The sequence below is a fragment of the Phacochoerus africanus genome, chromosome 10 (assembly GCF_016906955.1).
Source record: "Phacochoerus africanus isolate WHEZ1 chromosome 10, ROS_Pafr_v1, whole genome shotgun sequence".
Taxonomy (NCBI): Eukaryota; Metazoa; Chordata; class Mammalia; order Artiodactyla; family Suidae; genus Phacochoerus; species Phacochoerus africanus.
The window spans coordinates 29,109,710-29,134,034 of record NC_062553.1 but is presented as its reverse complement, the minus strand read 5'-3'; the positions used below and the strand labels follow the sequence as shown (position 1 = coordinate 29,134,034).

Sequence of the window (24,325 nt, the reverse complement as noted above, 5' to 3'; positions counted from 1 at the left end):
CATGGTTCCTAGTCGGATTCGTTAACCACTGCGCCACGACAGGAACTCCCGGTTTTCTCCAACTTTAACTACTGCATTGTACCTTTATTCCTGGAGAGCTGTAAGCAGACATCCAATTCAAATATGTTGTTAAAAATGGTCCTATCTTTTTAATAGTAAGTTCGATCTGTAAGAAAACAGTGAAACATTCATTTTAAAAATGGTACTGACTTTTTTGTCTTTTTAGGGCCGCACTTGAGACCTATGGAAATTCCCAGGCTAGGCCTACGCCACAGTCAGAGCAATGCTGGGTCCAAGCTACGTCTGCAACCTATGCCACAGCTCATGGCAACACCAGATCCTTAACCCACTGAGCAAGGCCAGGGATTGAACTTGTGCCCCCATGGATACTCGTCGGGTTCATTACCACTGAGCCACAATGGGAACTCCAATACTTGACTTTTTGAATAGATCTTGTGGTCCAAGCTTTTGGCTACATTCCAAGTTCCCAAACCAAAGCTGGCTTTATGGGTGTGTGACCAGTTCCGCGGGCCCTGTGCTTAGATAGGCTCCACACCAGGCTATTGGCCACCCTGAAATTCATAATTTTTGAACAAAACCCCTTGCAATTTCATTTTACACAGTCTCTGCAAATTATGTACCTGGTTCTGGCTACAACTTATAATTTATAGTTTAATTTCTAGGGCAAGGACTCTTCCCTTTTTCCTTCCTTCCTTCCACCTGCCTTCTCTCTCTCTTTTTCTTTCTCTCTCTCTTTTTTTTTTTTTTGTTAGAAATGCACTTGGACCTCTTTCTCCTGCAGCCATTCTGTTTTTATGCTGGTATAAAACTGCTTCACCTGCCAGACTGCAGGATGTGTGGACATCTGTGCACAGGACACACAGTGCGTGCCTTTGGCTTATAAGGGCAGAAGCTGCATCCTTCAGCCCCAGTCTTCAGCCCCAGCCATCTGCCGTAGCCTGAGCTTCTGTCACTGGGAATTCCCAAATCAGTGCAAATGTTTGAGCCTAATAGACTGTGCAGAGAACCCAGCAAGGAGATTTTCCTTGGAAAACCCGAGGCTAACAGGCCAAGGAAGAGCCTAGAGCTCCCGGTGCCCACCCTCTCCCCTTGCTGGTATTCTTGAGTATTTGTTTAAATTCTGACTACCTTGTTTAGAGTCTCTAAAGGGCAATAAAGAGGGAACTACTCAGAGCAAGACTCTGCGTCCAATCGCTGCTTGTGATGATGATTCAACTTTAAAACCCACTTCCGACCTTATTGAGTGAGTGCTGTCATGGAGCTAGGCGGGGAGGGCGCAGCAGTGAGAAAACACAGTGAAGACAAGGTAATTCTAATTTATCGCGGGGGCCCGGCCCCCGTGGGTTTACTCCCTAGCTTGTGGAATAAGGCCACTACTCACCTCACAAAGCTGACGAGACGATACAGGTAAGTGACCAGGCACTTGAGTTACTTAGTGGGAGTATTTGCAAGGTGCAATGTAGGCACACGGTTTTTTTAAAAAGGCATTTCCCCTTCCGCCGGAGGTATGTAGAGTTTTTTTCCCCAATAGGAGCAGCTTAAATGGAAGAGAAGATAAGAAATTTACGTGATTTGGCTTTTCTCATTTTCAAACATTGAAACGACATATTGCACAGCGCCCCTCCCCGGACAAGTCACGGAGGAGAATGCCACCTGAATAGAGATGCCAACAGAGAAAAGAGATTGTGCTCATTCCAAAGCTGGCCTTGTTTGCCCATCCAGAGCTTCCTGACATGTTCCTGACGGAGCCCGAGTGGCTGGGAGGGGCCGGACCGAGTTTGGCGGGTCTTGGCCCGATGGGCGGGGCGAGGGGCGGAGCCACGGCCTATCCCGGCGGCGGGAGCTGAGGAGAGACTGGTCGCGGAAGCCGGCGCGAAGGAGAGGCCGAGCCAGGCTGAGGTGGGCGGATCCGGGGGCGGGGTGACTAGTTGTACCTCCCACCCTTGCAGGCGGATCCCTGGGCTTGACAGGGAGAGGCCCGGCCGGGCCGAGGTGGGTGGGGCCTGAGGGGAGGGTCCATTGGGGCGGGGTGTGCAGCGCGCGGGGGCTGGGCCCTGCCAGTCTGTCCGACGGCGGACTCGAGAGCTGCACACCCTATTGGAGCCCGGGACGCGGCACCCCGGGGGAGGAGGGCGAAGAGACGCGGGGATGGCTCTGCGGGGACTCCCGGGGTCCGCCGTTCTCGCCGCTGCTGTCTTCGTGGGAGGCGCCGTGAGTTCGCCACTCGTAGCCCCGGGTGAGTGCCTTGTCGCGGCCCGGGCGCACTGGAGGAGGCCGGGGATCGGGACGGTAGTCCCGCTGTGCCCAGAGCTGGTCTTGTCCTGGCACAGCCTCGGGATCCCGGTGCTGAACCCCTGGCTGGGGACAGTGGCCCGGGCCGGGTGCGGCGCGTGGGGATGGCTCCCATCCCTCCCTTCCCGCCTGCCCGGCTCCCGCCTTCCCTCTTATCGCTGAGTCCTCCAAGGACCTGTAACCCCCCGCCCCCACTTCCGAGCTGTCTGGCGTATAGGGACCCGAACCGCCCTTGCCTTTTTCCAGAGCCCTGCGCCTCGGAGCCCTGAGGACCCCTTTCCTGCCCTTGTCCTCTAAGGCCCTGCGAGCGGAAGATCGTGACACAGAGGACCCGGTGCTCTGTCGCCGCCTTCCTCACCTCTTCATTTTTTTTTTTTTTTAATTTTGAAAGTTGAGGAGTTCCAATTGTTTTCCTTTCAAAGTTTTCATTTATTTTAGTGATTGATAGATTCTTGTAACAGGTTGGGGATTTCTGAGTTCTGACCACACATCCTGAATAAATCAGGCTTGGAAAGTGGGAAGGCGTGTTTGTAAACTTACCTTTATTTTTTCCCTTTGAGTCGATTCCTGTCACCACAAAAGGAACCTTCTGTGGTCAGAGCAGGAAGCCACCAGCAGAGATGATAAAATGCTCTGCCCAGTGATGAAGTGGGAGCAGGAGTTTTTCACTAAAATCTCCGAGAAGGTGTACTTTTACCGGAGTCCTTTCTTGCATTCTTGTTTTTATACCTGTAGACACCGGGGATTCCTTACCACTGGTCCCCCTCTTAATTGCAGCCTATAGCAGAGGTTAAAAAAAAAAATAGTAAACGCACAGCTTCTTGGCCAATTGGGGTTACTACACCCTGGAATCATACGTCAGCAAGCTCTTCCAAGCTTGAGCAGCTCCTCTTTAGGTCCAAATAATAAGCTAGTAACTGGAAGCCTTCCAATAACTACCTCCATCATAAAAACACATATACTGCTTTCGCTCTTGAGAAAATCCATTTGCTTACAGCTTTTAAACTGGCTTATCACTTTGGCCTTCACTTTTTCATAGAAACTAGAACATGTCAGGAAAGGAATGGGCTGGCTCATATGTCTCCTGAGTCTTTATTAGCAGATCTGTATTTCCTTCAGCATCCACCCTGAGGAAATGGCCACTAGTGACATGTATTATTGGATAGGAGATTTTGGTTTTCACCTGACATTTCATTACTGAGACAGGTAGTTGTGTAATCAGGTTCAAATTGGACCCAAGGTTGTAGACAGTACTTAGAGGGACAGAGTTAGTTGCTCCAGAAGCGTTTAATCTGGGAGGGAAATGGTTAAATTCAGCACATCACCCATGCACTCAGTCATTGCAGGAGAATTCCCCATGTAGAGTACTTTTGTGTTTTAGTGGATCTTTGAGCAACACCCTACTTTCAGGACTGGAATGTGATGCTAAAAGGAAGCTCTTAATATACAGTATTACACTTTAGAAGAAAGAGATATCAAAAAAAAAAAGGAAAAGGTTCAAAGTACAGATGTGCCAGTGTGACTTGAGACCTGTTTCATGAAGAAGAGATGCCCTGACAACTGGTCCCCGTGAAATCTAAGACTGTAAGGAATGTTTTAGGGACGGCAGGGGGAGTAATGTTGAGTGTCTGCTACCTGTCAAGCTTTGTTTCGGGCACTTTATATCCATTTTACACTTATCTCTCATAATTTGATGAAGTTCTTATTTCCAGTGAGGCACCTGAGGCCCAGAGAGGTTAAACAACTGGCCCCACCTCACATTGCTAGTGTATCAGTCAGCATTCAATCCGAGAAGCAAAACAACTAGGAGGGATGTGTGTGTGTGTGTGTACACATTTATCTCTATTTTTAATAACCCAGCTGCTTGATTCCAAAGTTCATTCTCTTTTCACTCTACCTCACTGCTCCCCAGAGAGAAAACAGAACGGAAATCAGCATCAGCCGTCTTGGGCTTGTTGAGAGCCTAAGACTGGGAGTTTAGGACATCATGAGGTTGTAAGGAAGCATGGGGTTATCAGAAGTTGGGAAGTAGAGAAGGACAGTCAACCTCACCGTGGGCAGTGGGAGTATCTCTACCTGCTCACTTCCTTCTGGTGGAAGAATCTAATTAAGCTTCTGTCTTAGTAGCAGCCTTTGAAACTATATACCACCAGAGGGATGATTTTCCACCTCTTGGCTTACTTATGTTTTTAAGTTCTCTGGTTACTTAGGGCTTAGTTTCTCTACAGACAATGCACGTTTGAGTAAGGAGCGTGAAAAGGGACCAGGGGCTAGTGAAATGCGAGTTGCCTTCTCGGGCTCAGTGGGCTTCCATCCAGCCTCATTTAGATGCTAACGATAAGCTTTATTAAATTCTGGGTTCTCCTCTGGCCCAGTAGCTGCCTAGTTCTCTCTCTGCCTTGTACATGATCAGCGGACAGACTTATTGAGGAACCAGCTCTTGGAGCTTGGCCTTCCATGCCCAAATCTCATTTAAAGAGGAAATGAGAAATTGGGGGATTCGAGATGTGCCTGTCATTCCCCATCTTCCCCCCACCCCCCATAAGCAAACTATTTGGGAGTTTCAGTAGTTGAATTTGAATGCGAGAGATCAAAGCCCCAGATGATAGAAAGAAAAAACTTTTGTTGTTACTTTTTAAAGGGTTGTGTGTCTCTGATGTTGAAGTTTAATACACTGGGACAAAAAGAGGAGTTATTATTATTATTTTTCTTTGTCTTGCACCCGCAGCATATGGAGGTTCCCAGGCTAGGTAGGGGTCTAATCAGAGCTATAGCCCCTGGCCTACGCCACAGCCACAGCAATGAGGAATCTGAGCCGAGTCTGCAACCTACACCACAGCTCACGGCAACACCAGATCCTTAACCCGCTGAACAAGGCCAGGGATTGAACCCACAACCTCATGGTTCCTAGTGGGATACGTTGACCACTGTGCCATGACGGGAACTCCTAGAGGAGTTATTTAGAACCGACAAAAGGTGATTGAAATTGTCATTGGTTAAAATGACTATGTTGAGAGGTTTCTAAGAATTTGCGGCAGTTACCTGGGTAACTGTGAAGATTTGGTGACCTGCTGGGAGTTGGGAGGGTAGTGAGGCTGGTATGGCTAACAGGACAACTGGAATTTTCAGTTAATACACTGTAGCACTTAACTCTTTTTGGAGGAAGGTTTATTATGCCTGTTTTGTGGCAGGCTCTGCTCTAAGTACTCAGATCATTTAATGCTTACAACATCCTGTCAGCTGTATAATTTTATTCCTCCATGCATAGATGAGGAAATTGAGTCCTGAGAAGTTAGCTTGAGAAAGTCACTTAAGTATGTAAGTTGGATTTTGACCTTCTCTCACATCTGTTAGATTCTGAGGCCTATTATTGTTATTACTTAATCATTTTATTTTTCTTTAGACTGAGGAATTTCATTTCTTTTCTTTCTCTCTCTCTCTCTCTCTCTTTTTTTTTTTTTTGTCTTTTTAGGGCTGAACCCATGGTATATGGAGGTGCCCAGGCTAGGAGTTGAATAAGAGCCACAGCCACTGCAACACAAGATCCAGCCCGCATCTGCAGCCTACACCACAGCTCACGGCAACGCTGGATCCTTAACCCACTGAGAAAGGCCAGGGATCGAACCTGCGTCCTCATGGATGCTAGTCAGATTCGTTTCCGCTGAGCCACAATGGGAGCTCCATAATTTCTTTTTATTCTAAGATATTTATAAAGAATCATTAGTAGGGTAATGCCATGATAGAGTGGAAAGAGCACCAAGCTAGCTTGAAGTCAGCACCGTGGACTTGAAGTGTGCCTGCCACTTTTGAGAGTGTGGCTCTCTCTGCCTCTGTTTCCTGCCTGTAAATTGGGTATGTGTCAACTCCTGTCTCCTATCTGCCTTACTGGTTGCTATCCCAGTGAGGATCAAATGAGCTGCTGTTTCTGAAAGGTCTTGGCAAACAGCAATGTTGGGTATATGTGTGTGTGTGTGTGTACACATATATATGGTATGTGTATGGCAAAGTGGTATAAGTATATACATATATATAATATATATCTTTCCTGTGTATCTTTTTCCCCTCTAGTTCTTACCCAAAGTGCCCATTAGACTAGACTTATAATGTCAACCAAACTGTCTAATAAATGTAAACCACACATGTTTTCATTCTGGAGGTGGTGCTGGCTTGGCAATCATAGGTTCATTGTAAATATGTAAAATTCCAGAGCGACACCTCAGATTCATGAGTTGGCTGCCACTGACTGGGAGTTAAGTAGCGAAGCCTTTTTTTCGCATTTCCCCTCAACTGAAATACCATGCTTTTGGTATTTCTGGAAAGTTCCCCAATGGATCCCTTGGAAAGGATCATAAAGTAAATTCCCTTTTGTGTCCTGCATTTTGGACCTGATATTATACTTAAAGCTTTCTCCATTTTCCTACCCCCCCAAAAAAGATTGCATAATATTCCATTGTATGGATTCTCTGTATTTTATCTCTGTCTCCATTTTATGCTAATTATTTTAAAATGAATTTTAAAACTCATTGTTTCAGTACACATCTATGCATAAAATCTTGCCTAGATATAGATGGCTTCCACAGAAAATGGGTTCCTCAAGAAGCAGTTTTGGGATCAAGGGTATTCATGTTTTGAGGCCGTTGATAATGACTTGAAGATTGTTCCAGTTTGCATTCTCATAACAGTTGTCAAAGGACTCACTTTTCACACCGTTGACTTTTTCTCTGAAAAACGCATTTCCTCACTTACAAGTCAGAAGTTGGTACCTTGATTTAATTTGTGTGTTTTGGGTTATGCCTAGGTTGACTATTTTCTTCCAGTATATAAGCTGTTTGCACAGGTCTGTAATCCTTTACGGACAATTCTGAAATCTGAAAACCTCCAAAAACCGAAAGGTTTTTTTTGAGGCTTTCAGCATGCCCTGTTGGTAGGTAAAACCTAACCTGAACCCGTGTGGGATTCTATGGCGTATATTTATCTCACACAGTTTGAATATTGCTGAGTTTTGGTTGCGGTAATAGTAATGAGCTTGATTTCTGAGTGTTACATAATGTGCGCTAGATGCGTTGTTACCTCTCTGGAATTACAAAGTCTGCATTTCGGAGGCGCAGCTGACCTCCAAAGCACATCTGACCTCTAGGTTTTCAGATAAGGGATTATGGTCCTGCGTTTCCTCTTTGTGACTCATCTGTTCTTGATTGTGGGTAACCAAATGTAAAACTGCTCAAAACTGTAAAAGAGCCAGCAGAGAAAAAGAACTCAAAGGAGTGGCACTTTGTGAAAAGAAGCACCACTTTGGTATCAGTGTGGAATCTAATGAAATAAAGATACCTGGGCAATGCGGAGGTTTCCTGTATTTTAGGTGGCTTGACGAATGGGTGCCTATGATAAGGGAAACTCTGCTTTCCTCTGCCATGTATTGACACAGCTTTCTTTGTAAGGGAGAGAAGAAATGGGCTCTGTCCAAGGGACTTTTAAGGGAGGGAGAGAGGGTGGAGGGTGATGGATACCCCAGGTAAACTGAGTCCCCGTGCCCGGTCATCTCACCTTGAGGAATCTTGTGCCAAACCTGTTGAGCGCAGGGGTTTTTCTGTTCCCTTTTTGCAGTTCCTGAAGGTTCCTGCCTTCTTGTCAGCTCATCCCAGGATCCCAAACAGCTGCCAGCTCTCCCTGACACTCCCCTCACCCCATTTTGTTTGCACACCCCTCTGTATGACTGCGTTCCAGCCACCAAGAAAGTGCTTCTTGTACAGAGGGTGAAAAATCTTTGCGCCACTTTCATCATCTGTGTTATGTAGAAACTGTGGCAGGTTGGGATTGTTGTGATGTGAGATAAAATATGCATGTGCACAGTGTAGTGTTTGGCACACAGTAAATGTTAAAAAAAGGTGTGTCATTATTGCTTTGTCTTTAACCAAATACTGACCTGTCACAGCAGTCAGATAGGACAGAGTTGCTCTAGAATTTTCCTTTCAGGTCCTCTGCCGCTGCCTGAGGTGTGCCCTGTCTTGTCTTGCTCCCGAGCCCAGGCTGCTGAGGCTGGGCGGGAGGTCGAGGACGGCAGGGTTGGGCAGTGCCAGGGCCCCAGCAGGGGAGGAGCAGAGGCCGCTGGGCCTGGCAGGGAGTTCTCTTGGGGTGCAGGGGAGATGGGGGACTGAGCCATTCGCTACCAAAATTAGGCGAGGAAGAAGAGAAAGGAAAAAGGAAACCATTACCTTTATAAGGGGAGAATGTGACAATTTCTTTTGAAAGAATTTTGAAAGATTCACCCGTTGGTTTTTTCCTTGCCAGTGGATCTATAGGTCCAGTCGTAGTTTGGACAGTTTCCTCTAGGATTTTTGTGATTATCCTACTGATACCTTTTTTGATTATCCAGGATTGGACTGGTCATGGTTCACTGGGGAATGGTGTGTTGAAGTAGAGTATAATAAGATATATTTATATGCTTCACCTGCTATCAAACATATATGTTTAATGCAAAATATGTTTCGTCTTTGTTCTCAGTTCCTGGCACAAAGTTCCTCAAACCCTTGGAATTTCCCCATGATAGGAGTGTCTTTTTTCTTAAAGAGCCCTCTTTGAGCAAATGCTAATGAGCCGACTGAGGGTGGTGCCCCTAGAGAGTGGGAGTGAAGTTTGGAACTGTCAGCCTGGCCCACTCACCTCTGGGAAGGGGAAGAGGCTGCAGATGAAGTGCTTTAAACAGTTGAACAAGACTTGATGAGCTTCCTGATTGGAGATGCTGGAGAGTCTCCTGCCCAGAGGTCCTGGGAGCTCCACTCCCTGTCCCCCCACATTGCCCTGGGCATCTCAGTAATAAGTAAGTAAGACGTTACCCTGAGTTCTGTGGTCTACTCTAGCAAATCAATTGAACTCAAGGATGGGATCGTGGGAACCTCCAATTTGTAGCCAGTTGGTCAGAAGCGCGGGTAACAACCTGGACTTGGAGTTGGCATCTGATCGCCGGGAAAGGGTTGGGGTGGGAAGAGGGGGAGTCTTGTGGGTCTGAACCCTTAACTGCTGGGATCCGGGTAATTTCAGGATTGAGTGAGTTGCTTGATGGTGTTGGGAAAACACGTGCTGGAGCAGGGACGTAGAATCCCGGAGTATTAGGGCCAACACTCTCCTCAAAGCTTATTGAGCAGATGAGGACACCGAGTTGGCCTGGCCAGGTCATAAGGGGGTTCTTTGCTCTGTCTGGGACCCCATTGTGTTCAAGCTGTGTCTCCACGGAAGGGCAACCCCGCTTTGCTGCTCCTGGCAAGACTCTTAGGTCCACACTTGCCCTTGGTCCCCACACTCCAGGGGCTGAGCAGGTCTGAGAAGAATGACTTTGGCTACATGACTTCGGAGAATCATTGTGGTGTTCTTGCTCGTGTGATTTTAGAGTCAGCGGGGACTCAGTGGTCATCCTATAACTAAGCCCTCCCTTTGCAGAGGGGAAAGCTTCCGGTTCAGTTGCCTGTGGGAATCAGGAGCAGCCAGGGCCCTCAGGGGAGGAGCAGAACATTCGGTTTGGTGAGGGAGGGCAATGTGTGTGTGTCTTGGTCACTATCCAAGGCTCAGATCCAAGCACAGGACCCGGAACAGAGCAGATGCTTACAAACATTTGAGTGAATAAAGGAAGGAAGGAAACTGGAGCTGGAATCCAGGTGTTCTGACTCAGCCTGAGGCTTTTGCTTTATAATAAGGCAAAGACTTCTTTCCAGAATCATCCACAAATCTTAGCTGCACGTCTCCTCTCCCCCTCCAGTCCCGACTTGGTAAGAGGCTGCTTTGTCTGCCAGCCTCTAGGGGCATCTTGCTCCAAAAGCCTGAGGTGGGGAATCTGCATGGAGAAAAACAGAATAACACTAAAAAAAGTTAAGCCAGTTCTCCCTTATCAGGTGAGTACGGTGTGTCATTGACATTTGAAAAGTGCTAGTGAAAATTTTCAGTGCAAAGGTTTTCAAAACCCACATCCATTCATGGAGCTCTTTCTAAAGACAAACTAAATTCAGTTGTGTTTCTACAATCAGTACTTCAAATGCATGTATTAGTAATAATAAGTATATATGTAATATTCCTAATAATATGTATCTATTATGTAATATATACACATACTATTCCTAATTTTATAATACTTTATACCTTTCCTTTATACCTTTCTTTTATACCTTTGTTACACAGCTTAATTCTATAAATTATGTATTCATTCAGCAAATATCAGCCCCTTTAAAGGCAAATATTAGCCTTACTGTGTGCAAGGCCCTGGGGCGAAGTGATGAGTACAAACTAGACACAGTCTGCGCCTTTATGGAGCCAGCACAGGTTATCATGGAGGATGATTAAACGAGCAATAATGATAAAGTGTCATTAGTACCTTGATAAAGAAACTACGGCCCAGGGCCAGAATACCCAGCCTGGGGCTGAGGGTGGAATGAGAGCTGAGTGCAGGTCCAACAAGACTTTCTGGAGGAAGTGAAGTTTGAACTCCCAGTTGTAAAAATGTCAGCGTTACCAGGTGAAGAGCACAGGTGGTCATGGAAGAGAGGGGGTGAGAGCAAGCAAAGTCGCAACAGCGGTCCCCAGCCTCGAGCACGCATCAGAATTAACTAGAGGGGAGTTCCCGTCGTGGCGCAGTGGTTGACGAATCCGACTAGGAACCATGAGGTTGCGGGTTCGGTCCCTGCCCTTGCTCAGTGCGTTAATGATCCGGCGTTGCCGTGAGCTGTGGTGTAGGTTGCAGACGAGGCTCGGATCCCGCGTTGCTGTGGCTCTGGCGTAGGCCGGTGGCTACAGCCCCGATTCGACCCCTAGCCTGGGAACCTCCATATGCCGCAGGAGCGGCCCAAGAAATAGCAACAACAACAACAAAAAAGACAAAAAGACAAAAAGACCAAAAAAAAAAAAAAAGAATTAACTAGAGGGCTTGTCACGATGCAGCTCCGTCACTGTGCACCCCCTCTTCTAGTGTCTGTAGGTCTGGGAAGGGACTGGACTTTGCATTTCTTTTTTTTTTTCCTTTTCTTTCTTTTCTTTCTTTCTTTTTTTTTTTTTTTGTCTTTTATTTTTTTAAGGCCACATCCCCGGCATATGGAAGTTCCCAGGCTAGGGGTTGAATTGGAGCTGCATCTGCAGGCCTAGGCCACAGCCACAGCAACTTGGGATCTGAGCCACATTTGCAACCTTTGCTACAGCCACAGCAAGGCCGGATCATTTAACCCACTTAGCGAGGCCAGGGATCAAACCTGCATCCTCATGGATACTAGTTGGGTTTGTTACTTCTGAGCCATGACGGGAATTCCTGCATTTGTAACTCATTCTAGATGGTACTGCCTAAGCATCTGAACCTGGAAATCCCTCCCCTTTTCATGGGCTGTTCATCCTGTTTCCCTGCCATTCTTCAAGCTGAGATCCAGGTAACCTTTCCTAAGAATTCCCTGATTTTAGCTCCTGTGAATATACACCTGAGTCCATGAAAACTTGTTGCATCTCCTCTATGTTATTTAACAGAGAATTATAGTCAGCTATTTCCACTGTGTTTTGTCTTAACTAGACAGCAGAACATGTAAGATGTTCAAATATTTGATGGCTTGATCAGGTTTATTTCTTGCAACCACTGTGAGGAACAGGTTGCTCTATTCTCTGTTTTATAGAAATCAGGAAACAGATGAACAGAGCGGGTAACCAAGACAAAATCAGGTGTCTCTCTCAAGTCCTAGATGAGAGGAAGCCAAAGCAAGATGTATGTTCGCTCATTGTTCTCAAAATCCTTTATTTTTATGTGAAATTGCATGTTCTCTGTGTTCAGCACTACTGGTAAAAGGAAGTTAGTTAGTTAGTTTGTTTATTTATTTATTTATTTATTATTTTTGACCTTTTTCATTGTAGGTCCATAGCCTTTTTTTTTTTTTCTTTTTACAGCTGCTCCTGCACCACAGCCATAGCAGCACAGGATCCAAGCCGTGTCTGTGACCTACACCACAGCTCATGGCAACGCTGGATCCCTAACCCACCAAATAAGGCCAGGGATCGAACCTGCATCATCCTGGATACCCGTCAGGTTCTTAACCCCATGAGCCACTGTGGAAACTCTGATCCATCTCTTTAAAGATAGAATCAAGGCAGCTCGTTAACTGAATGTAGTTTATTTTTTTTCCCTAAGTGGAAAATGGGTAATTATCCAAGGAATTCTTTAGGAATTGCTTATTTACTTTTAGAGTAAATATTTGAAGGGACCCATTCAGTGTATAGGTCATAGATTTAGAAATGAGTTTTGTGGAGTTCCCATCTTGGCTCAGTGGTTAACCAGCCTGACTGGGATCCATGAGGACATGGGTTCTATCCCTGGCCTCGCTCAGTGGATTAAGGATCTGGCATTGCCATGAGCTGTGGTGTAGGTCGCAGTCGTGGCTTGGATCCCAAGTTGCTGTGGCTGTGGCATAGTCCGGCGGCTATAGCTCCGATTCGACCCCTAGCCTGGGAACCTTCATATGGCACCGGTGTGACCCTAAAAAGATAAAAACAAAACAAAACAAAACAAAAAAAAACCCAAAACAAAAAACCCAAACAAACAAAAAGAGAAAAGAGTTTATAAAATTTTGGCATGAGGGAGATATTTTCAAAAATCAATTTCATTTTCCTGAAAAGACACAATTAGGCCATCATTCTTCTTAACTGGCCGGATAAGCTTAGCTGAGCGGTCAACGATTTATAAAGAACCTGTCCATAAAATGTCATGTAATAGGTAGGGTTACAAACAGAAATTTCCTTTCAATGTCAGTAGCATATGCCAAGCCTTCCTCCCCCATGCGTTTACAAACATAATGAGGTTCTCTGAGATTCCTGGAACGGGTGGAAGTTGGAAGAATTCGCTGGGCTTTCTGTCCCACAATATAGCTTGGGAACACTGATTTCCAAATATTCTAACAGCTCTTCATAGCTGGAAGTCTCCAACACAATCATGTGAATTATTCACATTATAAAAAACGGCAGCCCGGAATTTCCTGGCATTGGCGAAGTGGCAGATGGCTAATGAACAGGCATCCTTCATTTTTCTTTGCATGTTTGTGCTATATGCTTATATGGCCTGAATGCTTCCACAGCTTCCTCATTTCTTTCCAACCTCCTCCTTTATTAAAACAAAACTCAAAACAACCACTGATAGAAAAAAGAGGCATCAGATATTGCTAAAAGCTACGTGATAGAGTCAAGAAAGCTGGGTTTTGAAGGTAAAGCTCATTTTCCATGCACGATTGCCAACTCAGTGGCTCAGTAGTCTTTGCAGGCAACATATGTAGATATTTCATACAAACAGCATGCAACTCGTTTACAAATGGTGGTCTTCTTTGAGATACCGTTAGGCATTGTGTAGATGTCTCAGATGAACAACAGGAGTTCACATTGTGGCTCAGTGGAAATGAATCCGACTAGTATCCATGAGGACACAGGCTCAATTCCTGGTCTTGCTCAGTGTGTTAAGGATCCGGCGTTGCAATGAACTGTGGTGTAGGTCGCAGGTGCCGCTCGGATTCTGCATGGCTGTGGCTGTTGCTGTGGCTGTGGCTGTGGCTGTGGCTGTGGCTGTGGCTGGCAGCTGCAGCTCCGATTTGATCCCTCGCCTGGGAACGGCCGTGGGTGCAGCCCTAAAAAGCAAAAAAAAAATTTTTAAATAAAAAGATAAAACGAATGACAAATTTGGTTGCCATCCTCCACCAACTTATGATTGAGAAGGGGGAGGGAACAAACTCTGAAGATAAATCTTATGGAATAAGGGAGGATGCGTTTGGTATCCTATAGACAAAGTGCCACGTGGGATCACAGCAGAGAGACCCTTGCTTCTGATAGGAGGGATGGAAGAGATTTGAAAGCCTAAAACTTGACATTTTAAGCAGACCTTAACGGGGAGTGTGGGGATGGCAGCCCAGGGGAAGGGGCTGTGCAGACCCAGTGTGGACAGAGAAAACTGTGTGAGGTGAGACTGCAGAGGGGAGGTGGAGGTATGGCTGTGGACCTCCTGAAACTGGGCACTTGATTGTGTAGGCAGTGGGGGACTGTGGATGGGATGGGATGGAGTGATGGTATTGCAGTGTGATGGAAGGGCCCTGGGTGCTGAGCTGATTAATACCTGGGTACCAGGAGTTCCCGTCATGGCTCAGTGGTTAATGAATCCGACTAGGAACCATGAGGTTGTGGGTTTGGTCCCTGGCCTTGCTCAGTGGGTTAAGGATCCGCCCGAGTTGCCGTGAGCTGTGGTGTAGATCGCAGACTTGCCTTGGATCCTGCATTGCTGTGACTGTGGCATAGGCTGGAGGCTACAGCTCCAATTAGACCCCTAGCCTGGGAACCTCCATATGCAGTGAATGTAGCCCTAAAAAGACAAAAGGCAAAAAAAACAACAACAAAAAAAGACCTAGGTATCAGACACCACCTAAGACTTCAGCAAGGCTGTTGCTGGTTCTGTTCCCTCATCTGGAGAAAGAGGGGAGGGCTGAGTGTGGGCAGGGAAAGGGGGAGGGAGGTAGGGGAGGGAGAATAGAATATACCTGCTCTTTGTAGGTCTCAAAGTAGTTTGGGGGATCAAATGAATAATGTAGTCCTTTGTAAGTAATACATATATGACCTACATGGTGTATAGGTTTAATGTAATACATCTAATATATAGATAGAAACAAGTTTTCAAAGTTTGCTGGGAAGGGTGATTCATGAAGTAAGTGCAGTGTATTGTCTGGGTGGTGTGAAGTCCAGAAAGGGTTCATTAAATAGTAAAAGCTAGCTAATTGTACCTGTCTTAGTTTAGAGTAAATCCTCCGAAATTGTACAAATCATTTTGACTCCTGAATTCCTCACTGCTGAACATTTATTTTTAGAAGACTCTTGTGCATTTCCAGTTTTTGCCCTATTGGTCAAGTTCTCATTGTTTTCTCTTCACTCTGGGTGGGTCCTGGTCAGGAGGACAGCGCAGGCCATCAGTGTTTAGGGCAGTGTCTTTAAATAAATAAATCATGCAGATCAACATTGGGTCCGTTGATCAAAGCCTGCTTGGGTAAGGTCTCTCTCTCTCCGTCACTTCTGGCAAGTCCGTTTATTTAGTCCCTGAATTTCTTATAATGTGACTAAGGAGATTTGGAGAAGGAAAATGAACCCGTTTTAAAGTAATTTAGTGTACGTTAGGTGCCTGCATATTATGGAAATTGTGGTTACAGCGGCAGTAGACTTGGTGTGTCTTAGTGTCTGAGAAGGGGGAGGGATGGGAAAGGGGGAGTCTTTAAGGAGGGAGAGGGAATTCTTTTGCTTGAACCATAAGATGAAATAGTTGCTCTTTACCATGCTGTCCAGTGCTACATCTTGATATATAAATGAGAAAAACCTCTTGACTTTGAGTTCATATAAAGACTATATATATATATGTGTGTGTGTGTGTGTATGTATGTATGTATGTATATTTGGTCTTTGTCCAGTGTTCCTGGCACAAAACTCCTAAAACCCTTGAAATTTCCCAATGGGAGTGTCTTTTGTTTTTCATTATGAGCCCTTTAGCCCATACCTGAGTTCACCCTAATGAATGACTCTTGGTGGGCCCCTAGAGAGCATCTGGATGGGGACCGGTTGCCAGAGAAACCAACTATGATCCTAGAGGGTTGGAACTTTCAACTGCATCCCCCAAATGCAAGGAAGCGTGAGGGTCTGGCCATAGAGTGAGTCATCAGTGACCAGTGACTTAGTCAATCATGCCTGTGTAATGCAATTTCTTGAAGCTTTGATAAGACCTCTGGAACACAGAGGCTAAAGGAGCTTCTGAATTGGTGAACTGATGGACGTGGGATGGACCGGCTGGGAGCATGGTGTGTCTGGAGAGTGTGTCGAAACTCTGGGCCAGCCCCCCACCCCCCACCTTGCCCTGTGCTTCTCTTCCATTTGGCTGTTCCTGAGTTGCATCCTTTATAATAAGGTTGTAGTTATAAGTATAGCACTTTCCTGAATTCTCTGAGGGGTCATAGCAAATTGTTGAACCTGATGGAGATCATGGGAAGGCCTGAGCTTTGCACTGGGTTAGCCAGGTTAAGTGGTTCAATGCCATTTGCAGCAGGTGTCTGAAGTGGGGGCAGTCTGGTGGGACCGAGCCCTTAAACCTGTGGGGTTAGCACAGACTCCAGGGAGTTGGTGTCAGAATTGAATTGAATTGTAGGAAATCCAGTGGGTGGTGGAGAACTGGTTGTTGGAAAATGAAATGTCCAGGTCTTTCCTATTGGGAAACATCAGTTCGTACTGTTAACAGATTGTGGTCGCAATCATCTCTTTGAAATTGTGGTGGTTTACTATTTAAAGACTGAAAAGGCTTTTCAAAAAAAAGTACAGTGGGAAAGAAAGAAAATGATCAGGCCAGTGGCTTATTGTTTATGCGTTTACACTGTGGTTTTTTTTTTGTCTTTTTTGTTGTTGTTGTTGTTGCTATTTCTTGGGCCGCTCCCGCGGCATATGGAGGTTCCCAGGCTAGGGGTTGAATCGGAGCTGTAGCCACCGGCCCACGCCAGAGCCACAGCAATGCGGGATCTGAGCCGCGTCTGCAGTCTACACCACAGCTCACGGCAACGCCGGATCGTTAACCCACTGAGCAAGGGCAGGGACCGAACCCGAAACCTCATGGCTCCTAGTCGGATTCGTTAACCACTGCGCCACGACGGGAACTCCTACACTGTGTTTTAATAGCGTAATGAAGTAGAAGTTAATGCCACTCTGGTTTCCACTGATCCATCCCTCCTAAAGTGTGGACCAAAGATTTCATAGAATTTTCTTTGTCTTCGGTCAGTGAAAATATATAGAGTGTAGATATTGTGGATTGCAATTATAGGTAGTCGCCTTACTAAGGGATTTCCAGTATTTTGGTTTACCTCTACAACATTAATATTCCTATTAGGATAAACTATATGAAATTACCACTGTTCTACCATTTTTGACCTACAGTGACATCAGTTTCATGTGGTTCAACTTAATAAGAATGAAGGTTCCTTACTAACTTTGCTTGTTTGTTTGTTTGTTTTGGTCTTTTTAGGGCCACACCCACAGGATATGGAGGTTCCCAGGCGAGGGGTCCAATCGGAGCTGTAGCCGCCGGCCTATGCCACAGCTGCAGCAATGCAGCATCTGTGACCTATACCACAGCTCATGGCAATTCTGGATCCTCAACCCACTGAGCAAGGTCAGGGATTGAACCCACATCCTCATGGATGCTAGTCTGGTTCATTAACTGCTGAGCCGCAATGGGAACTCCCCTTACTGACTTTCTATCTGTGGGCTTAAAAAACAAAACAAAACGGAGTTCCCGTCGTGGCGCAGTGGTTAACGAATCCAACTAGGAACCATGAGGTTGCGGGTTCGGTCCCTGCCCTTGCTCAGTGGGTTAACGATCCGGCGTTGCCCTGAGCTGTGGTGTAGGTTGCAAATGCGGCTCGGATCCCGCGTTGCTGTGGCTCTGGCGTGGGCCAGTGGCTACAGCTCGGATTAGACCCCTAGCCTGGGAACCTCCATACGCCGCGGGAGCGGCCCAAAGAAATAGCAAAAAGACAAAAAAAAAAAACCCAAAAAAACAAAACGAAAATATAATGACTGCCCTCAAGACACTTTGGAAAACACTAAAAGTTGAAAAAGAAAAACAATACTCCCAAGTTCCACCAACAAATGACAAAATACTAAAAGAAAATAAAAATGATTTATAATCTCACTTCTCAGAGATTACTAGTATAAACATTTGGTATTTTTTTCTTTCAATGAAACTGAGATCATGTTAGCTCAAAATACTGCTTAAACTTTCTTCACAACATTTTTCATTAACAGCTGAGATCTTCTTGGACAAAGGGATATGGCAACTCTGATCCCTTCGTAAAGTAGTTTCTATTGTTTTAAAGGTCAAAGGGCAGTTTAGGATTGCCAAGAAGTGATCAGCAATTTCAGCAGTGTTAAATGTAGCTCAGGAGGCTTCTCGATTTTTTTTTTCTTATAAATGGTAGATTTTTTTAGAAATTAGTATTTAATAGCAAAAAGAGATAAATTGACTTGGAGAGAATATAACTTAAAAGCACGTTCTCTTCCTAGTAATCGGTTCACTGGAGGAAGCCATTCTCTCATTCTAGGTTTATTATTGAATTAAATGAATAATAATTACCCACAGATTTTTCTACTCAGTACTCTGACTCAACATAGAGATGAGCTGTGGATAATCCCATTCCGTGGAACTTTACTTCTCATGGGCAATAAATAGAGCCCAGAGTCAAGAGAGCGCAGAGTATGGATTAAACCCAGGCTGCCTGGATTAAAATCTCACCTCTGCTACTTGCTAGCTGTGTGACCCGGTATAAGTTGCTTGACCTCTCTGTGCTATAGTGTTCATATCTGTAAAATGGGGGTGAAAACATAGTGCCCACTTCATAGAGTTATTGGAAGGGTTAAACACCTTCATACCTGTCAAGTGCTTGGAAGAGTAATTCTAAGAAAGTATGCATGGCCACCTGACTATTATTAAGAGTATCTTTCTATGTGATTAATCCTTACTCCCGGTTCTCAGTGTTCTTATTTGCACTTCATGCTGTTGACCTTCACGTTTGTTTCTTCTCCTTAAGATCAAGTTCTCTAGGATTTTCATCATGACTTCTGTGTAATCTTACGTTCGCTTGCCTTTTCCGAAATGGTCCTTATTTCCTGTCCTCGCCTCTCATCCCTTTGCCCTCGCAGCCCTGGGGAGACTTCCCGGCAGAGGATTTTGGGATTTCACCGGGACAGGATCTCGCCTTCCACACACCCCATTTCGCTTGCCAGTTCCCATATTCCCAGAAGGCAGGCCACGTGCCTGTCTAGCAGGAACACTGCCTGACTGAACCTGTGACTAATTGGAAAACCCTGCGTGTAGGATTTTTGTCATTTTTCTGTTTAATCGTTACCTGCTTCCTGTTCCTGGAAGGAAGAAAAACGGGGCCAATGTCAGTGTTGTGGGAGCTTCAGGCTGATCCCTGGGGGTCCCGCCTGGGGCAGCTGCTCCCTCACCTCCAAGACTCAAGCTATTTCCCCCCCCCCCCCCCCTTAACCCTCATGTGCTTCGTGGTCTTTTCCTGTCTGTTGGCTTTGTATTCAAAGCTGGAAGCTTTGTGGGGATAGCAGTGTTTATACCTATGGCCACTGATAACGGCAATATGAGCTGACCTTTGCTGAGCACTTAACTCTGTGCTAGGACCTTGGTTAAACCTGAGTCCATCTCATTTCTTGCTCAGAAACCATTCTATTATTATCTGCATTTTGGAGGTGAGGAAACTGAGGCACCAGGAAGTTAATGGACTTGCCGGGGTCTCACAGCCAGGAAGCCTGTTGAATGAATACAGTGCATCAAAGAAAAAGCTGGTTTCCGCTTTGCCTCTTTTCTTTCTAGGGAGCAACTTTGGTTGAGAGCCTGGGCCCTGCTTGCAACAGACCTCAGTTCAAATCCTGGCCATTCATTCCCCATATGGCTGACCTTGACTTTAATGTCTCCGTTTCAAAGATGGGTTTCTTTGTAACATCCAAGAGTCTTGAAAATTAAAAAAAAAAAAAAAAAGATAATGCAAGTAGAGATACCAGGCTCATAAATAAGCACTCGGTAAAGGTTCACTGCTGTTAGTGGCTGGTGGTTGTCACTTAAAATAAATGCACAACCGAAAAGTCGAGAGTTAAGTTTTATTTGAGGCAAAACTAGGACTTAAGCCTGGGAGACAACATCTCTGGTAGCCTGAGAAAGCCGCTATGATGAGGCGATAGGGGAGCCAGGATATATAGGCGCTTTTGCGACGCAGGGCAGGTAGTAGGAACAAAAGATTTCCAGAAAACCAGACATCTCAAGTTAAGGAATCCAGCACATTTCTAAGGGAAGAAGCAAAGGTCTAGGCTTACTGGAATCATTCCTTTGATAGGCACCTAAGAGATCAGGTCCAGTCGTCTTTGTTTCTTTCCTGAGTTCCCTCAGGGCTCACTAGCTCACCCTTGGGAGTGGCTTCGCTCACAGAAGACTGTGACATCTTTTTGTTTCTAGAAAGAATATTCAGTGAAATACAGCCCCAAAGAGGGAAGGGGGACATCAGGGTGTCTGTGATAAAGGTGAAGGGGGAGGTACATGCGGCCACGCACACATTTTACAGAAGTTTGCTGCTGGTGTCGTGAAGGTTCCTACTCGTCACAGACATCAGTCATCATGAAGCATTCTAGTGTTTTTCTAGATATGAGGAGATGCAAGAATTGAGCTCATAAAGTCTTCTCCTAAAAATATCTGACTATCTGGAGACCTGTTCTTCCAGTTTTCCCAGAGCACAGCGTCTCCCTCCTGGTCTCCACCCTGAGCTCTGCTCAGGGGCTGCTGTGGGTCGGCAGCTGCCGTGGCTCCTGATTTAATCTATGTAGGGCAAATGGCAAGTGCCAAACCCCAGTTCACATGGTGAAGTGGTTGAATATCCCAGAGGCCTTGGATGTGGGGATGGTGAACCCACCCTCCTGGAAAAATCACTCAGTACCTCCCTCTCTCCCTCTATAGGGTTGGGCACCCAGCACTTAGCCTTTTGAAGCCCTTGCTTACCAGCTCCAGCCGGCCTGGCAACACCTCTTGTTTTCCCACGTGGTTAGTTTGTGGTTGTCTTCTGCACACTGGAAATTGCTTGGTTGAACTCTGACCCTGGCAGAGGTATACCCAGAAACCAGGAACCTAGCTCTGGGAGGCCAGGTGCTCTGCACCAGCACCCTCTCTGTGATGCTCCAGGGGAGTCACTGGTTGCTAAGGGCACCCCTCCTCCGTGGGCCCCCCTCTTGCTATTTCTGCCAGAAATAGGCCTGCTGAGCCTGTCTTCTTCCCATTTGGTGGTTTTGTTCTGGCGCTTGCTGGTTAGCTTCTTCCCATCATTTAAATCATTTCTGACCTACTTCCTGCTTGCCTCTTGCGGCGGGGAATGTGCAGGAGCAGATCTGGTAGGGCTCACATCCCCGTAGGAAAGGGGCAGTGCCTTTGGTGAGGGTCTGTCAGCTCCACGCCTTGGCGGACACGGCCGTTTGGAATGTGACAGGGTCCTGTGAAAGTCCAGTGGAGGGCCAGTTCCTGACGCTGGGTTTGGGAGCATGCTGCTATTTGTGGCCTTCCTTTGAATCTTTGCTGACTGGAACCTTCTTTTGATCTCCATGACAAAGGGACTTGCTGGTCTATTTACATCTTTTGGAAAAGGCTGATCCAACAAGTGGGTAAAGCTCTGGGGTAGGTCAGTTTTCTGGCTCTGAAAGAGCCTATTTTTACATGTTTTTATACTGTCAGGATTTGGCAAATGAGCACATGGGGACACTAGACATTCTCTTACACCAAAATAGCATCTTTACAAAACTTCTTATCCAATTGCAGTCAAAGTGGATGCTCCACCACTAATGGAGGAGCCCCTTTGCAAGGATGGAATCTGCTTCCACGGTTTGCAGGTTCCATGTGGCAAAGTGTTGAAGATACTCCCATCGTGTTCCAGGAACGGTGGGAGGGGCTAGGCGTGCAAAGAAAGGCCACTTTCCCCTCTCCTTGGGGAGACAGGTTTGTTTGACTTAAATTGGGCTTTTCCTGTCAGTCAGTCTGTCACGCTGTGGGTTTCCTGACGTTGGCCACGGCATGTCCGAGTGATGTGTTTGTGGTGAAGTGGGTGGGGAGGCCGTCAGTGGCTCTGAGTGTTGGATCTTCTGCTTGGCTCATTTCTCTGCCTCTCTCCAGTGATGTCCTGTTAGACCATTGATTTATTTGCAAACATGAGGATCACATCCACCCTCTTGGCTGTCTCCTTGGGATTAGAGGTTTCAGATACGATAATGAATGAATAATGAATAAAGCATCAAGTGTGTCTGAGTGGCAACTTTTATATCTTGTGTGTCTCTAGCTAATAATGCGTATGATTGAAGATCTTCTTCCTCCTTTCCCCTTCTTTCTTTCCCTTCCTTCCTTCCTACCTTCTTTCTTTCTGAAAGAGATTTAGATGCCATGTATCTGACATGGTTTGTACTAGTTATATTTGTGACAACTATTGAATTGCTTCTGAGTACAATAGTTTGGGAGTAATAATGTGAAAACATATACCTGGGGACAAGATGTTTTTCAATAGACGGAAAAAAGTCTTCCTTTTACTTTCATAATAGTTACAGAAGAGTGACGTGTACTTTTGAGGGATCTTCTTTTTGCAATTAAAATTAACATTGGGAAATTTTATGCTGCTGAGAATTTTTTAAAGAATGAAGTCAATACAACTTTCATCTTGCTGCGGCTGACTTGACTCCTTTTTCATGAAAATGATTTTTATATTTAACAGGATGCATGCAGATTCCAGTGTTGATCACCCATAATAGGGTTATTTGGAGAGAGGCAGCTTTAAGGCATTCAAGGGGGTGGGGAGGTGGCCCTGGGCTCCAGCGTAGCTCTGTGGTCGGTTGGTGATGGTTTAACTCACCTGTTTACCCTGAAGTATGTGTCACTTACTAAGTAAAACTGAAAACCAATGTCTACCCTTACAAACACTATTAAATAATGTGGCTAAGAGTACGGTGGTCCTGGGATCACGTGACCTGGCTTGACTCCTGTCCCACCATGCATGAGGACTTGTTATGGAGCTCCCAGGGGCCCTAATTTCCACATCCACACATGGGGGTAATGAAACAACCTCCTTATGGATACTGTGGAAATGAAATGAGCATGAAGTGTCTAGAACAGTGCCTGGTATACTGCAAATACTTGGTAAGTGCTGCCCTGCAGTTACCTTAACGTCGCACCTCATTCTTTATAACACACCACTTTTAGGAAAGAATTTAAACATGAAGAACAGACTTGTGGTTGACAGGGGGGGAGGGGGAAAGGGGTACGATGGACAGGAAGTTTGGGGTTGTGGATGCAAACTATGACATCCGCAACCCAGCTGTAAGCTGCAGTTCATTTGAATAAGTACCATAGGAGTAGAGAAGGGAAGTAATTAGTGTGAATCCGGAAAGAAAATAGACTTATACTAGGTTTCAGAATGGATAAGCAATGAGGTCCTGGTGTATACAGCACAGGGAACTATATCCAGTCTCTTGGGGCAGAACATGGTGGAAGATAATATGAGAAAAAGAATGTATATATATCTATGTATGACTGGGTCACTTTTCTGTACAGCAGAAATTGGCGCAACATTGTTAATCAACTGTAAAATTGAGTGAAAACTATAATCTAAAGTGAATATTAAATTTCCGAAGTCCCATTGCTTTGCAGTCATATCAAGCAAATCGTTTTTTAAAAATTCCACTTCTTGGGAGTTCCCGTTGTGGTGCAGCAGAACTGAATCTGAGGAGGAACCAAGAGGTTGCAGGTTCGATCCCTGGCCTCGATCAGTGGGATAAGGATCTGGCGTTGCTGTGAGCTGTAGGTCACAGAGGCAGCTCAGATCTGGCATTGCTGTGGCTGTGATGTAGGCTATTACAGCTCCAGCTCCAGCTCCAGTTAGACCCTTAGCCTGGGAACCTCCATATGCCGCAGGTGCAGCCCTAAAACGCCAAAATAAATAAATAAATAATAACAAAATAAAAATTCCACTTCTTTCTTGAATAGACGTAATTTACAATTTGAAAGATGCGGAAGGGTCTACAGTGGAAGTCGCGCTCCACCCCTGTCCTCCAGCCACCCAGCCCATGCCCAGGAGACTGACAGTGCTATGAGTAACTAGAGGCTTTAAAAAAAAATCCCCAAATGGCCAGGTCTGAAAATAGCAAAAGAAGGAGGAGAGGCTGAGGAAGTGGTAGGAGAACAGAGAAATGATGGGAGAGATTTAACAGGGGTCCAAACTGCTGAGCCACCTCTGGCCCTGTAGCCCCTGGGCATCGCCCTTGCTTACACCCCCTCTCAGGACCCCTTGATGTGCCCCACCCTTGGGAGTCCACCCCAGGCCCCTCAGCCGTTTCTGTCTTGGGGTGTGGTTGGTGGTGTCCTGGCCTGTGCCCCAGTGCAGACCCTGACAGGCTGATCTTGCCTCCGTGTGGG

At 45.9% G+C, this 24,325-nt stretch overlaps 1 protein-coding gene across 1 annotated transcript in view; it reads left to right on the top strand.

The window, feature by feature from the left end:
* The first annotated feature begins 2,060 nt into the window (after positions 1-2,060).
* RELL1 (RELT like 1) overlaps positions 2,061-24,325 on the top strand; it is a 69,529-nt gene continuing 47,264 nt past the window's right edge. The window contains exon 1 of the mRNA XM_047798578.1: positions 2,061-2,257. Coding sequence (XP_047654534.1) covers positions 2,170-2,257 — 88 coding nt within the window. The 5' untranslated portion in view covers positions 2,061-2,169. The remainder of the gene's footprint in view (positions 2,258-24,325) is intronic.